Consider the following 24,003-nt stretch of genomic DNA (forward strand, 5'->3'; position numbering starts at 1 on the left):
TGTATGAAAACCTGGAAACTAATATTTTTATACACAAGTAATAGATATTCAACTTAGAATTGGGTCATGACTATAAATACATATGTGTGTGTATGTTTGTGTGTATACATGTGTGTGTGTGTGTGTATACAGTATATATCAATTTATCATTAAGAAGCCTCAATTTTCAAATTTGAAGTTTTCATCTGCTGGGTGCCAGGGCCAAAGGCCACATTATTTCTGGTTTGGGGGCACCGGACTATTATAGTTTAGAAGAAACCTTAGTTCTTGATTCTAGTCCAGTGGTAACTTGAGAACACAGAAGAAAAACATTTCTTCTACTTTTGTGTGCTCGATCAGAGTTTGGACTGAAATATAGAAATAAAGAAGAGTCATAAACAGTGTTAAAAATTGCAAGACAAACATGAAGCTTTATTGTAAGCATCAGAACAGATTTATGTCCCACAAGGTCGGACTAATGAATCTTAAGCACTTGTTTGATACTTCGGTTTTATTTGCATGAAGAGTTCTTAAAGATGTAAAATGAGATGGTAAATCAATCCAATGATAGAGCCAACTACTGGTAATCAAGTGAGAGGAGAGAAGTGGTCGTGGCTTTAGAGAGAGGATCCTTTAGCTTGTGGTGGCAATAAATCCAGAGATGAGTAGTTCTGGAAGTACTGTTGCTGTTTGGTTGTTTAGCTGTGTCCGACTCTCCATGATCCCATTTGGGATTTTCTTGGCAAAGGTACTGGAGTGGTTTTGCCATTTTCTTCTCCAGCTCATTTTATAGATGAGGAAACTGAGGGAAACAGTGATAAATGACTTGCTCAGGGTCACATAGCTAGTAAGTGTCTGAGGCTGGATTTGAACTCATTAAGATGAGTCTTCCTGATTCCAAGCCCAAGGCTCTATCCCTTGCACAACCTAGCTATGCCTCTGGAACTGCCAGCCCCACAGAAAAAAATGTAAACTACATGTTTTTCCTACCTTTGAGAAGAAGATAGCATCTAATATTTGAATAACATTTTTATTCATTACCTAGAAGAACTGGGAGGTGCAAAACTTGAGAAATTTGAGTGGAGTCAACTGTCAGGTCTTTGTTGAGCTTGGCTGATGAATTCAAAGTCTAAGCAACTGAATTCAGAGCAGAGCCCAATTCTAGTGGGAGTATGTAAAGATTTTATGGTGGCCATGTTGGAATTCATATTGCATAACAGTGCTTTCAAGTTTATAATAATAATTGATGTTTACATAGGTTGGTTTTGAGATTAGCAAGTTAGGTTACATCATCTTATTTGATCATCACAACAACCCAACAACCCAGTGACTGTAAATAAAAATATCAGAGATGTTTTAACTAGAAAATGAAATGTGCCAATGAGGACGCAAGAACAAAGTTAGGATAACAAATGACAGCCTGTTGCTTGCCACCTGTGTAAGGTCAAGTGATGATATAGCCAAACTTGATGACAAAACTAGTTTTAACTCATGTCTCTGGATAGCTTGTCTTGCTATAGATTGAATCGCATACACTAAAAGCTTATGAAGTTATCTATTCACCAGCGTTAGTTGTTTGTGAATTGCTCAATGATATTCTGTTACATTTATCTACCCGGGTTTGTTTAGCCATTTCCTAATTGATGGGCACATGTTTTGCCAAGCTTTCTTTCAACTTTCTCCATTCCCCTACCCCCTTTCTTGGTGTCTTAGGAGGTGACATAATGTTGTAGTGTAATCTTTTTTATTATTTTTTTTTGGAGGGGGGAAGGCAGAGTAGTTGGGGTTAAGTGACTTGCCCAAGGTCACACAGCTAGTGTGTTAAGTGTCTGAGGCTGCATTTGAACTCAGGTCCTCCTGACACCTGACACTGCGCCACCTAGCTGCGCCTTGTTGTAGTGTAATCTTTTACCATTCTTGTCTGTAGTATTTTATGAATGAATTGGCTGACCTTGTCTACCATAGCACTTCTCTTGGCATGTAGTCAGTTATTTGCTGATTAATGTGGTTTTTGGATTCTTCCTAAGATCACAGATTTAGAGCTGAACAAAACCATAGAGGTCATTGGGAAATTCTCCAGTCTAGAGGACCTGGAACCCTCCTAGAGAGTGATTCCTCCCACCTAGGTCTGTTTGACTGGAGGTCAATAAATCAAGAGGCCAGGCTAGAAGATAAAAAATTTAATTAGCATGGGCAGATGGGCAATTGCCAGGTGGCTAGCAACTCCATGGAACTGAAGGAGCTACACACACATTCAGGGTTTTATCCAGCTTTAGGGCAGCCAGCAAAAGGAACCTATCAGGTGAGACTACCCAGCTACTTTCCTTATTTGGGAGGCTGAAGAGGGACGGGATGTCATGTGATATGGGGAGGTTGTCTTAACCTTGGGCTGTAACTTGCTAACCTTGGTGCCCAGGGTCAGGTCTATTCTGGCTGGGAGCGTTTCTCTGTAGTCAATCTCGGCTGACCATCTTATGGGGTGGGAGAACTCATTCTCTTTTGAATGTTTAGGTGGGACCTAAGGTCTAAGATAGAGGAGGTGCCTCCCTTTGACATTGAATACAGAGCCTTTTTGTTTACATCACCCTGCAGGCATTTCTTTGACCTCTAAAGCTCTGATTTCTGGGGAGATATTTTCCCCCAAGTCACTCAGTACACAATTTTTGTCCATTTCTTCCACAAGGTCATGTATCTAGTCCAACCCTCTCTTTTTTGCAGATGAGGAAACTGAGGCCAGGGAAGGTAAATAACGTAGCATAGGTACGTTATTTATAGTCCCATAGGTAGCAAATGACAGACCCAGGATTGAAACCTTCGACTTAAAATCCAGCACCCTTTCTATCGTACCATGTATTTTCTCTTGTTATGGCATTCGGTTGCATCTATTACATTTCTGCAGTCATTGGTAATGCCCTTTCCTCTGTCCATTTCCCAATATTTAGTGTAAATAACTTGTTTACATAGGTCAGGTTGGAGTTGTTTTCGTTGAATACCATATGTTTGTCTCAATCACTCAACATTTATGAAGTGCCTACTGTGTGCCGGGTACTGTCTTAGCACTTTTCAAATATAATCTCGTTTGAGCCTCACAACAACCCTGTGAGATAGGTGCTGTTATTACTCCTATTTTTAGTTGAGGAAATCGAGGTATAGGTTAAGTCATTTGCCCAAGGTCATACAGCTTGTAAGGGTCTAGAGTTGAACTCAGATCTTCCTGATTTAGACCCAGTACACTCTTCATTGCACTACCAGCTGCCTCACACTCTCATTCTATTCTTCTGGTTAAATATTTTTCTATTTGCTCTTGCAAGCAAGTGGTCTTGTTATACAGAGACAGATGATTTTGGAATGGCTTCCACATCAGTAATGAGTAATTTCCTGTCTATTAAAATATAGTTAATTTTTAAAAAATGATATTATTTGATGTCCACTATGGATTCTTTTCTTGAATGAAGTATTCTTGATATGTAGGGCAATACTCTGTGCAGGCCACAAGTTTTACAGGTCTCATTCATTTACCACTGAACCACATTTTCTACCATGTTTTTCATTGATCTTGCTTAGTTCTATCTTCACATTTATGTCACGGAAGATCAAAGAATGCTTTGATTTAATTTTAAGCGTTTTGCTGAATTCTTTGTAGGATTTCACTACTTCATCTTTTGCAACACATGTTAGTACAGAAGCTGAATTAGTTTCATAATGGTCTTTTTGCAAATATTTTCTCATGTGTACTGAAGTGCAAGATGATCAGGTGTCCCAAGAAAGCATGTTTCTTATATTTGAACATCCAGCAAGAGAACACTTTCCACCAGTTGTAGCATTTGTCTCTCCAAGGAGAACTTATGAAGCCATCCCCCCACTTAGCTTCAGCTTCCTTCTGTTTTCTGATTTCATTTATAATAATAATGGTGCTTTGAGGTTTGCAAAACAAGCTACATAAATCATCTCATTTTATCTTGCCAACAACCTTTTGAGGTGAGTACTGTTATTAACGTCCATTATTATTAATCCATATTACAGATGAGGAAACTGAGGCTGAGAATTTGAGTGATTTTCCCAGTACCCCACAGCTAAGACATACCTGAGACAGGATGTAAAATCAGATGTCTTAACTCTTAAGCCCAGTAATGATCCATTTTGCCTCTGGTAGTTGGTCATTGGTCAAGGGTCTCACATCTAAAGACCCAAGAGCTAAGTTAATGCTTATAGATAGCCTAAATTTCTGATTTTTAGTACCCTCTGTCTCTCACCACTTTGTCATTACCACTGCAGAGGACTGAGGGTCATTTTGTTATTTTGCTTGTTTGTTGCCATGGCCAAGGGAATCGTTATTGGGTGGCCAACCTTCTGGTGATGAGCCTCTCCATCCTTACGTAGACTGGTCCTTAAACCAGTCTGTTGCTAGGAACATATTCAAATCTTTCCCAGCCTGGTACAATCTTGTAACTTGTCTACTACTGACAATCGCCTCTGTGCCACAATGAGGTATCCAAGGGGAACTTGTAGAGGCACCCTAACATCCAGAATCACTTCCCTACCCCTTGGCACAGATTCAGATAGAACCATCTCCACTGTTGTTTTCTTAATCCTGTATGGCAGTGGTGTCGGACTCTAATAGAAATGGGTTCTTGCTAGCTACTTTCTGACTTAGAAAACCACAAATTAACATCATCTGTAGTGTATTGCATTTTTATTTAATTTTTTTAAACATTTACCAATTACCTTTTATTCTGATTGGACCTCAACTCAGTAGTTTTGCCAGCTCTGGGTTTGATACCTCTGCAGTATAGCATTTACATGGAAAGTTCCCACTTCTAATTCTGCCCTCTGGCTGTAATTTAACCTGATTTAAACTTTATTTTCCATCTTGCCCACTTTGATGTCTCTGCCACCTGTAAGTTAAGTGACTTTGGGCAAGCTGTTTGCCCTCCCTTTTAGCTTCCTTATCTATAAAGGGAAGGGAAGGTAGTAGATGATCTCCAAAGGTTCTGTCCAGCTCTGCCTGCCCTTCTGTCCTTCCTTGATGTGAAAGGAAGACTATTTTTAAAGTATTATGTGTTTAAGTTGAAAAACTAATTTACCCATCAGTTTGATAAAAACTGAACCTTGGCTGAGTGAATGGAAAGGTTCAGTAACTGGTATTTGGGGCTTGTTTAAAAAGCTGTTCTCTCCTGGTTGGTGTCTCTATTTCCAGGTCCTTTCTTTGGCCCTTCTGGAAGTGACTGGAGAGGATGCTGGAGCTCGGACCCAAGTTGTTTTTCTCCTCTTCTACCAGAGCTCTTGGTGATGTTCTTTCTTTCTGGGGAGTCTGGTTACCATCAACATTCAAATAAAAGCCATTCCTTGTGGCTCTGACTCTTCAGGCTCACTTTTTCATTCTGCTTTTAGAAAACTTAAGTTATATGTTATGTGCTGCATTTCAAGATTAGCAGTGGAAAAAATAGGAATTACTGACTTCCCCACAGAAGCCCTCTTATTTGTTCCACTTCCTGGTTGTTGTAAGTGGTGCTGGAGCTGGGGCGAATCAACAAAGCTAATGTATTTATTGAGTGCCTACTATGTGCTAGGCCACTGGGGCAAGGTAGGTGGAATAGTGGATAGTGCACTGGGCCTGGAGTCTGGAAGGCTTGAGTGCAGATTTGATCTTAGGCATTTCCTAGTTGTTGTAAATTACTTAACTTCTGTTTGCCTGTTTCCTTCACCTATAAAATGGGGGTAATAACAGGGTTGTTGTGAAGATCAAATGAGATAATAATTATAAAGCACTTAGCACAGTGCCTGGCACATAGGAAGTGCTCCATAAATATTAGTTATTATTATAAGAATATGGCAGAATGAAACAGTTCCTGTCCTCAGGAAGCTTATCGTCTGCCTGGAGAAATAACAATATACAGCACCTCTAAATGAATACTAAGTGATTCCGTCAGGCAGCTGGAGTGAGAGGGTACATCAGGAAAGGCCTCATTTCCAGAGTGAGCATTTGAGCTGAGCAAGTGGACCAGTCTGGCAGGAATGTAGCCTTATGTGAGAGAGAATAAGGTCAAAAACCCTGGGGGTGGGGGGTAGGGGGGGTGGGGATTGGGTCCAGGCTGGGAAGGGCTTTCAGAGCTAAACTCAGGAGCCTGTATTTGAATCTAGAGGCCGTTGAGAACTCCCAAGTTAGAGACGTGATGGTAGTCAGGCCTGCTCTTTACGAAAGTCCCTTAGGCAGCTATGCATAGGAGGAAGTGGAGTGGAGAGGGACTGAGGCTAGGAGCTCAGGGAGGAGTCTGTGGCGGTGGCCCTGGAGAGAGAAGGGCTGTGTGAGTGGGGAGAACGGGATAGATGAGAGCTTTGAGAAGGTAGAAATGACAGATTTGGCAACCATGTGGGCATCTGAGAATGAGAAATCCACTGTGACACTGCCTGGGCCACTAGTGAGGAGGGCACTGTGCCCTCATCACTAGGAAGACAGAAAGATGGATATTCAGTAGAGGGGTGAATTTGCGGGGAAAGTACCAAGCCCAATTTGAATGAGTTGAATTGGAGACATCTCTAGGGTATCTGGTGGGCAATCTGATCCAGAGCTGCAGCTTGGGAGAGAGAGACAAAAGCCAGGTGTGTAGACCTGGGAGTCACGTGTAGACAGATGATAATTAATTAAATCCATGGGTGTTGATGAAGGGGAGAGAGAGAGAGAGAGAAGACTCAGGACAGAGTGTTGGGAGTACATCCACAGTTATGGATTACGATGCAAATGATGATCCCACAAAAACAGACAGAGAAAGAAGGATCAGACACAGTGTCAAAGGCTGAAGGGAGTCTGAGATAGCTGAGAAAAACCCATCCTATGTGGCAATTAAGAGATCACTGTTAACTTTGAAGAGAGATGCTTCAGGCTTTATGACTTGGGGAGCCAGATTGCACAGGGTTGAGAAGTGAATTGTGTTGTATATTTCACCAAACCAAGATATGCCATTAATATTCTGGAACCTCAGTATTCTTGTTTGCATTGTGGAGTTGAATTCACTATTATCTAAGCCTGCCTTGGATTGTATCCAGGAGGCTGTAATTATTTAAGGATCTAAAGAAAAGTGTTATGATGGTGGTCCCCAGCAGGCACCCCGAGGGCATCATTATAGCCAGGCTTTGCTGGGTGTTTGTTCTCTCTCTTGAGTGGACAGGTAATTACAGTCAGCGATTCTTTAGAGCTGAAATCTGAGGAGGTAGGTATTGGACAACAGTAAAAGTTTTCTGGAGAAAGGGAAAGAAAGAAATCTAATCACATTAGCATTAAAACTCCTAAAATACTTTCCAGGCTCCAGTATTTAGTTAAATTGTAGCAGGGAGGGAGAGGAGATTTTACTAAGGGGAAAAATATTGTATATTTTCCCCCTTAGTAAAATCTCTCCCCCCCGCCACAATTTAACTAAATACCATGAATTAAATATGGTGCAGTTGGGAAAAGCTGGTGACTTTGTTTCATTTACCCTGAGTTAGCTGTATACCCAGACTGAGGCCTTTTAGCAGGTAAGATAACTAACTATACCTTTAGAACAGAAAGGTAGCTATAGGCCTTCTCTAAGGACCATTAGATGGTCCAGTGGACAGAGTGCTCAGCCTGGAGTCAGAAGACTCATCTTCTTGAGTTCAAATGTGGCTTCAGACACTTACTAGCTGTGTGACCCTGGGCTTAACCTTGTTTGCCTCAGTTTCCTCATCTGTCAAATGAGCTGGAGAAGGAATGTCGAACCCCTCCAGTATCTTTGTCAAGAAAACTCCAAATGGGGTCACAAAAAGTTGGACACAATTGAAAATGACTCAACAACAACTTCTCTAATTCCTTGAAGAGGCTCGATAGGAATTCCCATGTACTTTCATGTCTCTCAAGGATGGGCTCAGCTTTTTCCCAGGTAGCGTGTATAACATGGCTCCCTGCCACCAGACAAGGGCTGCCAGATGTTCCCTTAGCCATTTTGGTCTCAATATGTCCAAGTTATGGTAGCCATTGCCCTCCTAAAGAATCCACCAAAAAAGCAGTGTTTGTTATTCATTCAAATTATCGGTCTGCCTGCTGTGGGTTTGGTATCCAACTTAACAAGGTATTTTGGATCAGATGGCTTTCCGAGTAGACCCAGACTCCTTTGGGGGATATTTGAACCTTAATTATAGTAGTCGGTGTATCTTTCACAGTAGAAATTGTTTGAAATGACCAGAATGTTAAAAATCATGTATCAGCTTTTGGCAGTAACTGGAAACCGTTGGTTATTGTTGCCAGAGTCCTCATAATGGAATCCTCTTGAAAGCACAAGGCTTAAAAGGCCTGAGTCAGCCTCTTAAAGAACAAAGCTAGATTTCAACCTAAAACAAACATTTTTATGGGTATGGGGCCCTAGCTTCTTTTCTGAGGATGAAAGATTTTCTTTGGTACCATGAAGGAGTTAAATTAGCCCTTTGCACTTCCCACCCAGAAAGAACTGTGATATATTGGAGCACGAAACACCAATACTCTCCCCAAACTGCTGGCCTCAGCTTTTTTTCTGTATTGTGTTTAATTTCAGCAGCTCTTGTCATGTAACTTATAAAACAATAACCTTGGTTCTTTTGCTGACCACAGCTAAAACCTGCAACCTCTTCCCCAGGTAGTCATATTTGAAGTGATAGGCTTACAATATTCTATTATGCAACATATATTTTTAGAAATGTCCTAATTTAAAAAAAAATTTTTTTTGTTTCTGTACACATTGAAAACAAGGAAGTGGATAAAAATTCACAGTATTTCTGATGCTGTACATTATTGATATATTTATCTTTTTTTATGATTCTTTTTCACTTCCTAGAATGTTGCTAATGGTCTGCCTCATTGAAATGTTGGGGGTGAGGGGCCAAGGGAATGCTGATGCAACATTTATGGCTCCTAGTGGAGTGATCAGGCATTGATTGTTGTGAGTTTGATTGAACTGCATCCAGCTGTTTGTTTTTTATTCTAATATGGTTTGAGATAAAGTCCCCTCAACCTATCTAGCTCCTGGGACATGAAGATTTTATCTCCATACATCTTTGCACAATCTGTTTCATGAGAAATAAAGACAAAGGGCATTTTTCCCATGTAGTGAGATGAAACTCATTTTATAACAGTCTAAAAACTTTTTTATATTTTTACTTATTTTATTTTTAATTTATAGGATAAAATAAGCATTTCCATAGCATAGTGTAATACAAAAAAGATTGTACATACAATTGTAAATCTATTACGTACAACTTGCTGTTTCATTTAAGTATATAATAAAGTTATCATGTAAGTTTCTTTTTTTCTTTCCCTCTCCCCCTAGATTTATATTTTTAAAATATCTCCTCCCATGTCCTGAGCGTGACACACCACTTGTTGTAAAGAATAAGATATTTTACTATATATTTCATGTTAAGAACATGGTTGTTTTTCAATTGTGCATTTCTAGAAGAGGCAAAAGGTCTAATTTGCTTCTCTATCCTGATTTTGTTCATAGTCAAGTTCATCCGGGAAGTGACCCCGTATATCAAGAAGCCATCATTGGTATCTGATCTGCCCTGGGAAGGGGTCGCCCCCCAGTCACCCAGCTTTAGCGGCAGCGAGGACTCGGGCTCCCCCAAACACCAACATGGCACCAAGGACAGGAAGGTCATTCCTCTCAAAATGTGTTTTGCTACCAGGAACCTGAGTATGCCAGATCTGGAGAACAGGTGAGAGGGATATAATGGGTGAACCACGGAATACTTGTGACTTTGTAAAAGTGAGAGGCAAGGGGGGACTAAACAGCTGATATGTTACTGTTGAATGAGTTATCCTTCATAGAAGATGGGTTAATCTCCCAAAATTGTTCTTACTTATATATTTTATATTCTTCTTAGAAGGTGAAAAGTCTTTCTATGGTAGTGGCCGTTGAGTAGGAGACCTGAGTCTGAGTCCCAGCCCTGCCATGTTCAAATGTACAGAGTAGTAGCAGCCCAATGGACATGACAGGGTGTGGGCCCTGGAAACCCCCTTTCCTTGAACTTTTCCACAAGGCCAAGTCTCCGGCTTTGGCCTGAAGTTGGCCTGAGGCATCTGAGAATAATCCTTTTAACTACCCTTTCATTGCGGACCTCTTTGTCTGCACCTGGCCCCACCCACTCCTTAATTCCATCTAGATCCCGTCTCTCTTCACCCCAAACTACTTGGCCACTCCTACAGCACATCCAGATCTTCCCGCAGTCTTCTGTATAAAAGTTCCATCTTGCCTCCGTTAAAGTGTTCAGATTCAATCTGGTCTGAGTCACAAATGCTCAGATTCTTAAAATCTGGCCAGTAGCATGGATTCTTAAAATCTCGCCCAACCCAACTGGTGTTTTACTAAACCTTGGCTCTGACCGAAAGTTGAATTCAAGGCAGGACCCACGTTGTTTGCCCTTGAATTTTGGGGTTCCCAGCACCCCTAGACCTCGAGATACTTGCCCAAATCATTTCATTTCTCTGGGCCAAGTATCCTCACGTGTAAAGTGAAAGTGCTAAGCGAGGTGATCTCTAGGATTTCTCGAAGATCTAACATTCTATGATTCTGATATTTTTTCACCAGTTAGAGGTAGCTTGACTATCATCTGATGCCCATCTCATCTCCATGCACACGCACATCCGCACATCCTTCCTTCTCAAGTCTTCTTTGATCTCCTCTGTTTGCTAACATAATTTACACCAGCGTAATGACCTCATTTATTTGTTGAGTCATGTCTGACTCTGTGTGACCCCATTTGGGGCTTTCTTCGTAAAGATACTGGAAGGGTTTGTCATTTCCTTTTCTAGATCATTTTACAGAAGAGGAAACTGAGGCAAAAAGGATTGAGCAACTTGCCCAGGGTCACACAGCTAGGCAGTGTCTGAGGCCAAATTTGAACTCAGGTCTTCCTGACTTCGGGCCTGGTGCTCTATCCATTGGGCCAACCTTATTTACTGTGGTGTTTTATACTTATCCATGTATGAGTATCTTAGTCTTTATATATTTTAAAACATCATTCTGAGAAGAGGTCCTTTGGCTTCATCAGGCTGTCAAAGTAGTCCATGACCTTAAGAAGGTTAAGAACCCCTGGTCTAGGGCTTAGAAATTCAGTTATGACTTTGTACCCTAGGGCGAGTGTGGTAGGAGTAATATGTTATTATTAGTGATAATAATGGGGTCATGAGACCTGAACGCCTAAAAGGAAAAGACCATGACTTTGAAAGCAACCTAGTCTCTGAATTTTCCCATTACATTTCTGTAGCTCAGATCACTGGTGCCTCAGCCCAAGGCATCTGGCCCACCCCAGCCCACCTGGATTACTTAATTAGTTTACTCAACATGCTTAATCCCAACTAGACCCCTTTTCTGTTATCTCCAGAACACTCCAGGCCACTTGCCACTCCTTAATCCCGTCCAAATTTTCTCATAGTCTTTTTTCTGTATAAAAGTACCAAAACCCTCATTAAATTGTTCCAATTTACTAGGAACCTCACATTCTATTGGAGTCACAAATACTACAGATTTACTAGAAATCTTGCAGGTCCATTGGTGTTATAATAAAACCTCACTACTCTGATTGAAAGAAAGCTTGAGAGGTCAAATTCTTCCAAGGCAGACCTACCCTGTGCCCTTGCATTTCAGGGTTCCCAGCACCCCAAACCACAACAGTAATAATAATAATATCTAGCATTTCTATAATGCTTTAAGGTTTGCAAATCGATTTACATAGATCATCTCATAGAATTTTCATAATAATCCTGTAGGCAGGTGCCGTTATAATCCCTACTTTACAGATGACAAAACTAAGCCTGAGAGCAGGTAAGTGACAGTCTCAGAGTTACACAGCTAGTAAGTGTCTAAGACCAGATTCAAATTCCAGTATTGCTGACTCCAAGCCCAGTACTGAATACACTGTGCCAACTAGCTGCCTAGTTTTTCCTTAAAAGGTATTGAGATATTCCTAGATACTTTGTTGGCCCAGGCAACTGAGGGCTCAGACTGAGCCCAGCTACGAGGACTAGGGGCGAGGCCAGGGGGTGGGGCCTCAGAGCTTCAGGTGGTAGGTGGTGATGGGTAAGGTAGACCAGGGAGCTTCCCTCAACTGAATCTGTTCAAGGTGTCCTCCTTGGTTTTTTTTGTTTGTTTGTTTTGGAGGCTGGAAGGCAGGGCAATTGGGGTTAAGTGATATGCCCAAGGTCACAGAGCTAGTAAGTGTGTCAAGTGTCTGAGGCTGGATTTGAACTCAGGTCCTCCTGACTCCAGGGCCCATGCTCTACTCACTGCACCACCTAGCTGCCCTAGGTGTCCTCCTTGTTTAGTGTAGTTGAATAACCTCCTGCTATGGGCCAAAAACCTCTTGCTTTATTGTAGAATGGCCAACAAGCGGTTGTTCCATTTTGTTCCAATATGGAGCCTAAACTGGTAGGGGCGTGTCAGAGTCAGGCCCAGCCCAGAATAATTGGGGCACTCTTGTGGACTGGAACACAATTTGCTTATTGAAGTGGGGGATGGGAGGTGCCAGGACAGTGAGCCTTGTGGCATTTCTCCTTGACCTAGAATTAGGGTCAGTGACACTACAAGAAATGTCATCATCTTTGCTCTAGCCCTGATGTTCCTGATGCTGTTTCTACTTATAGTCACCTTTTAATATTGAACTTCAAAGATTTAGGATCCCCCAGCTCATGGCCTTGATGTAAACCTGAGACCCAATCCTTCCTGGTTTTCTCCCAGACCCAGTCAGGCAGTTGTTAACAGGAATTTACTGAGCCAGTCTCTAATCTGAGAATGAGGAAACAGCAGTCCTGAGACAAAGTGCTGGTAATCAGGTAGCCGTTTAATTGATTAGTTTCATTATGAGGAACAGATTTGCAAATCAGGAATTCTCCTCATCGGAATTTCACCTTCCTGAAGTGGAGACAGAGATTATATACATAAATCACAAGTGGGAAGGGAAGGGGGAAGGTAGATTAGGGGGCCAGAGTGGTCTCCCCAACAAACCCACAAATGGAAGATGACGCAACACTTTTGGAGTCCTGTGGGAGCAGTACCGCTCGCGTCCTTGGGGGTCATTACTCGGTGGATCACAGGACCACGTTCTGTGACAGGGATAGGTTCTACAGGCTTTGATTTGCCTCACTGCAGGGACGAAGGCAGAGGAGGCCAGTGGCTGTGAGCCTCGTCAGTTTGATTGATCGGTTTGAGCTGCATTGAGTCCGACTCAAGCAGGAAAAGGCAATTCTGAAAAATCTGATCTGCAAATATCCACATGATACATCCCATTGATTATTATAAAAATCAGCATCCCCTCCACATGGTAAACATCTGCTGTGAGTCAGGCACCGCCCCACTGAAATACAAAGGCCAATGACGTGCCCTGGCCTCCTGGAGCTTGCCCTTCCAACCGGGAAGAAGACAGCTGTGAAGGTGGGGGGGGGGGGCGGTGCGGAGCAGGAAGGACACAGCAGAGCAGTCTGGAGGAGGGCCGGCGGCCACTCCTCAGGGACTGTTCATTTTGTTTTGCCTTCATTCTGTCTGTATTAGGAGGCTTGAACACTGGAGGTCACCTAGCAGCAGTAGTGGAAGATCCTCCCAAAGACCATGTGTTCAATCATCTTCCAGTCCTGTCTGTATCTGACTCTTCATGACCCCTTCTGGGGTTTTCTTGGCAGAGACACTGGAGTGGTTTGCTGTTTCCTTCTCCAGCTCATTTTATGGATGAGAAACTGAGGCAAACAGGGTTAAATGACCTGCCCAGGGTCACACAGCCAGTAAGCATCTGAGGCTGGATTTGAACTAAGGAAGATGAGTCTTCCTGACTCCAGGACTGGTGCTGTGTGCACTTATGGTGCCCCCTAGCAGCCCCCTGGAAGATCAGCTTGGAGTAGAGTGTAGTGGTTCTCCCCTATGCAGGTTGTCCTTAAAAGGACATTCCTGAGCCATTCCTGAAGACAGGATTAGCCCAGGAAATAGAGGGCTCAGGCTGCTGCTGTGACTTCCCCGAAGCAGCCACCAGGACCTGGGGGTGGGGAGGATGGGGTGTGGGTTCTGCTTGTCAGATCATGACAGATGTGTCCTCCCCCATGGCCAGATTAACCTCTAGGAGGGGACGCACATGGCGTGCTAGACCTGAGTTTAAACTTGACCTCTGTCCTGATCAAGTCACTAAACTGCCCGCTGCCTCAGTTTCCTCCTATGTAAAACAGGGATAATTAGAGGTTAAATTGAGATAATGTTTGTAAAGCGCTTCGCAGACCTTAAAAGTGCTATGTAAATGCTCTGTGTTGTTATCATCTCCCTTTGTTAACTGTTGAATAGCCCCACCGGGCCTCATTTTGTTCCAATATTGAAACTAAACCATCAGGGAACTGGTCCGAGTCAGGTTGGGCCCACAATAGATAATGTGTAATAGTCACATATTTTCTCTGGTCACTTATTTTTCCCTCTGTAAAATGCAATAACATCATTTTCCAGTCCAACAAGCATTTATTAGCATGTGCTTTGTGCTAGACGTTGCCCTGCAGTATAGATATAAAGTCCAAAAAACAATAGTTGCTGCCCTCAAGGAGCTTGTGATCTACTGGGAAGATAGAACGTGTAAACAGTGAAATGTAGACAGGATCTGGAGGAGGAGCAGCAAGTGCTGAGAACTAAATGCATCAGGAGAAGGTTCCAGTTGGGAGAGGGAACCAAAGCCAGGAATCCTAAGAGGTGGAAAGGAGACAGGAGATGGGGAGAATGGAGTGTACCCCATGGAGGAGGTGGGAGGGAGACAGGATGTGGACATAGGAAACCCAGGAGCAAGGAGGCTACAGCCACACGGTGAAGGCTTTTTTTCAATTCAGGAGTTTATATTTCATCCAAAGGGCAACTGTGAGCCATTGAAGTTTCTGGAGCCAAGAGAGAGACATCGTGGTTAGGCCTGTGCTTTAAGACAAATTGAAAATCTACAGATTCATACTTTGGGAGAGAGTCCTCACTCTATGGTTCAGAGTTTTCCCCATGCTAGCTTCTATTAATAGAAGCCCCATTAGATTTCAGGTGTGAGCTGGTTTTGAGGCTTCCATTCTTCCGCAGACACTGCATCTTAAACCTCAGGTGTGTCTAAAATGAAAAAAAGGCCTGATGGTAAATGCAGCTGCTGAAGGTAAAGCCTTGGGGAGCAAACTGGTTCAAGTAGGAACAGTGAAAAGAGTCAGGTTTTAGCAGGTCATCTGTCATAAGCAGATTCATTAGTGTCAGTTCTGTATAATTAGTTCTGTTACTGCTTAGAAATTTGATCTCTTACAATCCTGGGCAGGAGATATCCTTAGATGGTCTTGGTTCCTGATGATGGTGACAATATTGAGTTACAAAGCACTTTACATAATTTGCTTTGAACCTTCTGATAGCCCTGTGAGGGAGACAGATCGTTTTAGACCCATTTTCCTGATGAGGATTCTGAAACTTCAGTTGTGACTTACTTATGTCAAGAGCGGAGTTCAAACCTGGGTCTTTTCTGATTCCAAATCCAGAGGTTTTTTCCATGACGTAGTTTCCAGGAGGCCTTTCCTGCTAGATCAGCCACATCGCAGTTCTGTCTGTGCCCACTGTCTACTCTGCCATGGTCAACATTTAAAACTGAACCAACCCCGTGATCCTGCAGGCCAGAACTGTCCATGGAGTTTTCTTGGCAAAGATACTGGAGTGCTTTGCCATCTCCTTCCCCAGCTCGTTATATAGATGAGGAAACTGAGGCAGAAGGGGTTAAGTGACTTGCCCAGGGTCACACAGCTAGTAAGTATCCAAGGTCAAATTTGAACTCAGGTCTTCCTGACTCCAGGCCCAGTGCCCTATCTACTATGCCACCTAGTTGCCCTACTCTATATATGGGCATTAGTTCTTAGAGACCTCAGTGGTTTCCAAGTCCAGTCTCCCTGGGAGGTCACAGCCAGAGGGCCTCTGCTTGGAGTGACCAGGGGCAGACCCTCCCTTCCTCCTCCCTCGCTCTCAGAGAGTTCTTATTGTTAGGAAGTTTTTCTTCCTGTGGAGCCCAAATCTGGCCCTACTCATTCTCCCCAGCTGTGCCTACTGGGCCAAAATGTAAGAGTCCCTCTTAGACAGAGGCCCCCTCAAAATCCTTGAAGAGGATGATTCGTGCCCCAAGTCTTTTCCTCCCCAGGCTAAATATCACTTTTCCTTCGGTTAGTCATCTTGTGACTCTCTCTCCAGTCCTTTCTTCCACACCATCCCCCTCAGCTGCTGCTGCTTCCCCTTCCTAATTGCCTTATTTTTAAAGGGATACTTTGGATCTGTCCTGCCAGTGCTGAAGTGGACGTGAGCTTCTCCAGATCGTGGAAGGCCTTGTTGGGCTGTTTTCTCCATGGCCTGAGTCGAATGCAGTTGATCCCGATCCTCCTCTCTGGACATGCAATGTTACATTGTTCACTCTTTGAGCTCTGTGGTCCGCTAAAAGCCCCAGATCTTTTTTCACAAGAACCGTTGTCTGGCCATGCTTCCTCCTCCCTTCATTTATATTGCGATCTACTTTTATTTATCAAAAATGTGGGATTTGGGATTCATTTTTTTTTTAAAGTTTCCTTTATTCTTTCTTCCATGATTCTACTTCCTAGATCTCAACACATCATTAGGCATCAGGGCAAATGAGGAGTTCCTTCCACTTTCCTCTGGTCCCCGTTCTAATTTCAGTTTTCAGGACTGCTCTAATGTTGCTCTAAGCCACTTTTAACAAGGGCTTCCCGTTAGGAAGCTAACTCTACTGTGGAGAGATTCATGTAAGAGAAAATGGAGTTCAGATTTTTGCCAGTGATTATTGTGGGCAATGTATATTTATTTAGCATTCTGTATAGTTCAGAAGGAACACGTTGTTCTCATGCAGCTGCCTTTTGGAAACGCAGTGCTGTTTTCTTTGGGCGTGTACAGGATGCCTCAATAATCTTCCCCCTGGATACTTTCCATACAAAAGATAATTTGGGCTTTGTGCCACAGATAAACTAGGGTGGAAGTGTTAACTTCCCAGTCTAGCCACCAGACTCAGCATTTGTCTTTAATTGATTAAATAAGTGCTGTAGAAGCATCTGGGAAACCAAAGAAAATCCAGGACCCCAGAGCAGCTAAATTTAGGGGGCCCTGTGCTCTGGGGTACCTACACCACAACTTATTCATCTGATCAAAATGTAATTGTAATTCACTGAAAATTCCCAGTGGTTTGGCCCAAAGCCAATACCACTCATGCTGTGGCTGTCTTCCACACTTTCTTTCTCTTGCTCTCCTATGGGCCTCAGCAATGATTGGCAGACTGCCATAGTGTATTTATTAGCGGGGTTTTTATTTGAACTGTGCTTTTAAAACAGTGGTAGGCTATTAAAAAAAAAAAGACTTTGCTGAAATTCTTGAATAATATTAGAGCTGCATTGTAGAAAGAAGGATCTGCTGGGTCCTAGGGTCAGTCCGGAGATGATTGATTGAGCTTTAGAAGGAGCCTTTGTATTTTATGTAATTAAATTTTCTAACTCTAGATCCTTTTCATTTAAACTTTTTAAAATGGTTAATTGGGGACCTGCCTGGGGAAACAGTTTTCATTCCCCATTAGCCCCTCACAGTCCATGCATTTCTGAACTGTTTGATCAGACATCTGATCAGCTGCTTTTGCACCGTTCTTCAGGTTAATTGATTACTGAGATTCCTAATGTTTGGGGATCTAGAATTTATGTCATGTCAAAAGAAATACATCTTAGAGGATGCTACCTATTCAAAGTTATATTGACACCTCATTTTATACCCCAATCATTTCCCAGTAGGGGTAGCTTGATGGTTCAGTGGCTAAAGTGCTGGGAAGACCTGAGTTCAAATCTGGCCTCAGACACTTCCTAGCTGTGTGACCCTGGGCAAGTCACTTCACCCTGTTTGCCTTAGTTTCCTTATCTGTAAAATGAGCTGGAGAAGAAAATGGCAAACCACTCCAGTATCTCTGCCAAGAAGACCCCAAATGGGGTCACAAAGGGTTGTACATGACTGAATAACAACAACATTTTCCAGTATGCCACCCTCCCTTGTAACAAAGGTAAACAGTTAGGCAAAACTGACTGAGGAAATGCTGTCATCTCATGGTCTTGGCCCCATTCTGCTCCCATAGTGCCCCACCTTACCAAGAGGGGCAGACGTGTTTCAGCACTGTTCATCATTGCAGCTAATCAGAGTTCAGGTACCTTTTAACACTATTTTTCTTTACCTCACTGTAATTACTGTATGGGAAGCAGCTAGGTGGCTCAGTGGACAGAGTGATGGGCCTGGAGTCAGGAAGACTTCACTTCAAATCCAGCTTCAGACATTAGTAGTTGTGTGACCCTGGGCAAGCCACTTAACCTCTGTTTGCCTTAATCCACTGGAGAAGAAAATGGCAGTATTTGTGCCAAGAAAACTCCATGGACAGCACTGGTGTGCTGTCGTTCACAGTGTCATAGAGAGTCAGATACAAGTGCATCATTGAAGAAAGCTCTTGAGTATATTTTTCATCCAGTTCTGCTTACTTCACTCAGTTATAACCTTTTCAATAACTTTGTTATATCTGAAAATAAGGATAAACTGATGCCTATATTTAGTGCTAAGTAGGTCATTGGGAGGGGTGAAGGAAATTTCTTGTCATAAGTTTGTGCCTGAATTTTGAGCATTTGTGTGAAGGATGTTGAGCTAGTTACCCATGCCAAACCAATCAAGTGGAAATAAATCATCCTCCAAAAGATGTAGGAGCTTGGATTTCTGGATCAAGGTCAAGACTGTATGTCTTAACCATGACTCAGCTGTACTAAGTGCCCAAGGAGAACTGGAACTTGTCAGGTCATTTTTATAGAAATATTAAGTATGTGAAACATGTATTCTTGATATTCCTGAAGAACATAGGAAATGATTGACTTTCCATTAGCAGTCATGAGAAATTGTTTTTACAGTTATCGAGGAAAGTAGGAGAGCTTTTCAAGGGCAATTTCAGGTCATTGAATCTTAAAATAAGTTTGCCTTCTCTAGTTTGATGAGCAAAGGACCAGGTGTTCTGGGTAACCGTGCACATTGTTAGCTCACCAACCATGTGTTCAGGCTTCTTATTTCTAAAAGGGAGCTTTCCAGCATTTTGTTGATGGTACAGCTGACTGTGTTTTCTTTATATAAATTGTATTACTTCTTTACATAAGTTACACAACTTTCCTCTAAAGAGTATAAGCAAGTTTTAACAAAGAAACATTTCTTAAAGATTATATCAGCAATAGCAATAATAAAAAAGAGTTAGTGTTAAAAGGAATAAAACAAAAGCAAGAATAATGAAGAGTGTAATGTTAATTCAGATGGCAATAAGCTGAAGGTTAGAGTTCAAAATTTAATATTAAGCTTCTTAAACCAATAAAGTTTTCTTTCATACTTTTAAAGCCAGACACAAGCACCATCTCCCTAAGAAACGTTCTCTGATCCCTCCATTTTCTGACTGCCCCTCCATCCCAAAATTGTATAGTCATTTGATCATCAACAAGTTGGCAATCATTAATCATACACTTACTGAGTGCCAGGCACTGTGTTGGAGATGGAAAGGAAGGCAGCCACGATCTCTGCCCTCAAGGACGTCACCCGTTACTGGGGGAGACCACAAATAAACAACTATGTACAAACAGGATAAATTAGAGATAATTTCAGAGGGAAGGCATTATCATTAAGGGGTATCAGGAAAGGCTTCTTGGAAAAGGTAGGATTTTAGCTGAGACTTGAAGGACCTAAGTGAAGGCAAGGTGGCAAAGATGAAGAAGGAAAGAAATTGAGGTTTGGGGGACAGTCAATGAAAGTGCATGGAGTCGGGAAATGGAGGGTATGCTCCAGGAGCAGCAAGGAGGCTAGCTGTATTGGGACACAAACCTTGTTGCACAGAAACTTGTTTTCTCCCCAAGCCTTAGTATAGCACTGTATACTCAAGTCTTCTGGGAGACCAGGCTTGGGGTCATTTTGCTCAAGTTAGATCTCATGCCCTTCAACCCAGAGCCACATATGCTTTCTGTTGGTCTCAGTGTAGTTCTTACCAGATAGTTTTCTGTTTAATACCTGGTATGGTGCTTGGCACATTGTAGGTATTTAATAAAGGATTATTAGTTGATTGATTAACCTCTGTCCACTTGTTGGACTCCCTTCAGTCTTTCACTGTTGGGAATGGGTAGATGATGAGAGTTTGTACAACTCTGCCTCACTTAAATCTTGTTCACTTAAAAGTCAAGACATCACCCTGTGATGCCATTGGTCTTTTTCGAAAGGAGGAACTAACTACAATAGAGATGCAAATAAGCAAAGCAAAGACCACCCTTGTCCTCCAGGAGCTCACTGTCTGATGGAGGAAGACAGTACACAAAAGGAAATTGTAAAGATTGGGGAGGAGAAGGTACTCAGCTAGAGGCATGATGATTGGGGAGTGGAATCCAAAGACTGTAGCCGAGCCCTCTTTATCTGGAGGTTTGGGAGGAGTTCTTTGCTCTGTCCTCCAGCCCTCCAGTTAGAGGGGCAAGTGATACCTGAGGGTACTGATGAGGTTTGAGTACCAAAGCTGAAAGAATCTTGGTGATGATGTATTTCCTGGTGATGAACTTTTTGGGAGTGTGGTACATAATGATGGCAGTAGAGTGGGATGTGGAGAGTACAGCTGATGGGAAATGGACCTTCTAGTATTGCTAGACCATGTGGTGGACTTCTAGCAGCACAACGGATCCCATTGTCCTGGCTCCCAAACAGATTGGAAGAAGACAATAACTCACTTTTATAGAGTGCTTTTAAGCTTTGCAAAGCTGATAATCTGAATTGATAGAGGGAGTTTTTCCTACCAGGAGTATCTCTACTAACAAAATGCCAGGACCAAACAAAAACCAAAGTTTGTAAGGTATTATCCTTATCATCCTGAGCATAGACAGTGCAAGTATTCCTTATTGCTCTTTTACAGATCAAGAAACTGAGGCAAGGTTAAGCAACGTTCCTGCTCCTGCTAACATAGGTTTTCTTTATCAGAGCCATTAATCCACCCTTGGTCTTCATACTCCAAGTCACATGTTCCTTTTACTAAACTATTATGCTATATTCTTACTGTCTTTATATATGTGTGTGTGTGTGTATATACACACATATACATACATGGACACATATGTATGTATGTATGTATATGTGTGTATATGTATAGTATCTGCTCTCCTACCCTGTGTCTCTACCATCTAGGTCATGCTTACTTTGCTTTGTATTGATAGATTTTGCCCTTCCCCACAACCACCACTCTAGTGAGTATCTTCCCATAAAAATAAAACAATTCAGCAAAGCCCCCAAATAAAGTAATTCTGACAAAATGGACATGTAGCTCTCCTCTCTTATGGTTTGCCATTTGTAAATAGAAAGACTGTGTTTTAGCCTCAGTAATATAAAACTAGATTGACCTTTGTATCTGACCTAAGTATTTTTGCCTTCTGCTGCTTCATTGGTATTATTGTAGTCAAATATATTGTTCTATTACCTCTGCTTTTTGTTTATTAATAGGTCTTATGAGTCTTCCCATGTTTCTCTGATTTCTTCATATTTATCATTTCCCACAACAGCAATATCTCCTTCCGTTTAAATATAACAATTTGTTCAGGCATTCTTCTATCTTTTGGCACATCATTTGTTTCCGCCATCTTACTATAACAGATAGTGCTGCTGTATTTTGGTACCCATACAACCTTTCTTTTTGACGTTGACCTTCTTGGAATATTAACCCAATATTGGGACTGCTGAGTTATAGGGTATGAACAGTCAGTAACTCTTCTCACATAATTTCAAGTCTATTTCTAGAACTGTTATTTGTGACAATTCACAGCTCTACCAACAGTGAATTAATGTGCCTGACTTCCCACAGCTCCTCCAACATGGGCTTTTTCCATCTCTTATAACCATCATTTGACAGGTGTGAAGTGATATTTCAGAGTTGTTTAAATTTGCATTTCTCTAGTGATTTTGAAGATTTTCTCATGTGCTTGTTGATAATTTGTGTTTCTTCTTTTGAAAACTTTGTTCTTGTGTATCCTCTCAGACTCCGTTGATATGCTGGCTCTTTTTTACTGAACAGCTGCTTACTTTCCCCTCTTTATTCTTTGTAGCAAGATGATGATGCCCAGGAATCCCCTGCCCATGACATGTAGTCATAAAGGGTTGAGTATTTCTCTAATTATTTAAATTTTCATTTATTTCCATAAACATTGTTTTGTAGTTGTATTGATATAACTTTGTATGTCTTAATAACATTTCACAGATATTTGTATCTATTTCATAATTATTTTAAATGGAATTTCTCTCTCTTTTCCCTTTGGTTTCTATTGTTTATATCCAGAAATCTTATTAATGCATGGATATATCTGTATACCGTTACCTTGTAGAAGCGTTGCCTCAACTAACTAGTTTTGTTGTTGATTCTTTAGGTTTTCTAAGTAAACTATCATATTCCCTACAAACAGTGATAATTTTTGCCTCCTGTTTGTGAATGATTTTTTCCTAATTTTCTTATCTTTCTGACATAGTTAGCATTTCAAATACTGAATCAAATAATAGTAGAGGCAGTGAACATCCTTTTTTGCTCTTAACAGGAAAACCCCCCCGTTTTTCTTCCTTACAAATAATGGTGACTCTTGGTTTTAGGTCAATGCTTTTGATCCTCTTAAGGAAAAGTTCTTCCCTTTTTATACTTTTTAGCATTTTTAACATAAATGTGTGCTGTATTTTGTCAAATGCTTTGGATTGATTGTTGATTATGTAGCTTTTGTTGATTTGACTATTAATGTATTGAGCTATGCTAATTATATTCCAAATGTTGAATTATATTTTTATCCCTGCTATAAATCCAAGTGGGCCATAATAAACAATTTTTTGGTTATATTGTGGTATTCTCTTTTTAAAATGTCTTTCAAATGTTTTGTATCAATATTCATTAGTGATGTTGCGGATGGTTCTCTTTGGCTTGGATCCTTCCGTGGGTTTGGTGTAAGGACCATATTTGCCTCAGAAAAGGAGTTTGAGATAGTGCCCTTTTCTCTTCTGTGTAGTCATGCCCCCCTCACCTAATACTAATAGTAATAGCTGCAATAGGAACAACTGACATTTATGTAGCGCCTACTATATGCCAAGTGCTTTGCAAATATTATATGACCCTCGTAACAACCCTGGGATGCAGGTGCTTTTATTATCCCCATTTTACAGTTGAGGAAACTGAGGCAGACAGATGAACACATCCCTAGGGTCACACATCTAGTGAATGTCTGACTCAGGTCTTCTAGATTTCAGGCCCAGCATTGTATCCACTGCTTCATCTAGCTGCCATCTTGTACTTATGAAGTTGATTTTTTTTTAACCCATAAGTATAAGACTACTTTTCTCCTTGTTAAATTTGCACTAATTTGCTTCAGGCTGGGAATGCAGATTTCTTCTCAAATAAAATTAATAGATTCTGAGAAAGGACTTGAGAAGCTTTCTAAGGAATCAGGTTCTTACTCTGTAGTAGTATCCAGGCTTTTGGACCCATTTTTGCAGCTCTGTAACTTTCTTGGCTGGTTGTGGATAGTTGAGTCAAATGTTTCTAAGATAGGCCTTCCATTTAGTGTCTGCTTTGTGTCCATCCCTTCCCTAGGCTTTGTGGTTAGATTAAATTCAATTTAGATGTTTATGGAGTGCCTACGATGTGTTTTATTATCCTAGGTGCTGGGCATCCCCAAAACACCCCAAAGAGCTCGGGTATAACATACAACTCAGGGAGGAGGTAGGACAGTGTACCAACAACAGGTGGTACGAGAGAAAGCTTCCCGGAGTAGGGAGCATCAGAGCTGGTCCTTGAAGAATACCAGAAGGCAAAAACAAGGAGGGATTGATTGGAGAAGGGTTTACAAGGCCACTCTGGTTAGAATGTGGAATATGTAAAAGGGAAGAGCGTGAAATAAGGCCAGAAATGTAGGCTGGGGTTGGATGGTGGAAAGCCTTAAATGCCAGGCTAAGGAGTTTGTATTTT

At 41.7% G+C, this 24,003-nt stretch overlaps 1 protein-coding gene across 1 annotated transcript in view; it reads left to right on the top strand.

The window, feature by feature from the left end:
• The window catches only part of SNTB2 (syntrophin beta 2), a 118,514-nt gene that overhangs the window by 51,915 nt on the left and 42,596 nt on the right, over positions 1-24,003 (top strand). The window contains exon 2 of the mRNA XM_036749561.1: positions 9,468-9,681. Coding sequence (XP_036605456.1) covers positions 9,468-9,681 — 214 coding nt within the window. The remainder of the gene's footprint in view (positions 1-9,467; positions 9,682-24,003) is intronic.

The sequence above is a fragment of the Trichosurus vulpecula genome, chromosome 3 (assembly GCF_011100635.1).
Source record: "Trichosurus vulpecula isolate mTriVul1 chromosome 3, mTriVul1.pri, whole genome shotgun sequence".
NCBI lineage: Eukaryota > Metazoa > Chordata > Mammalia > Diprotodontia > Phalangeridae > Trichosurus > Trichosurus vulpecula.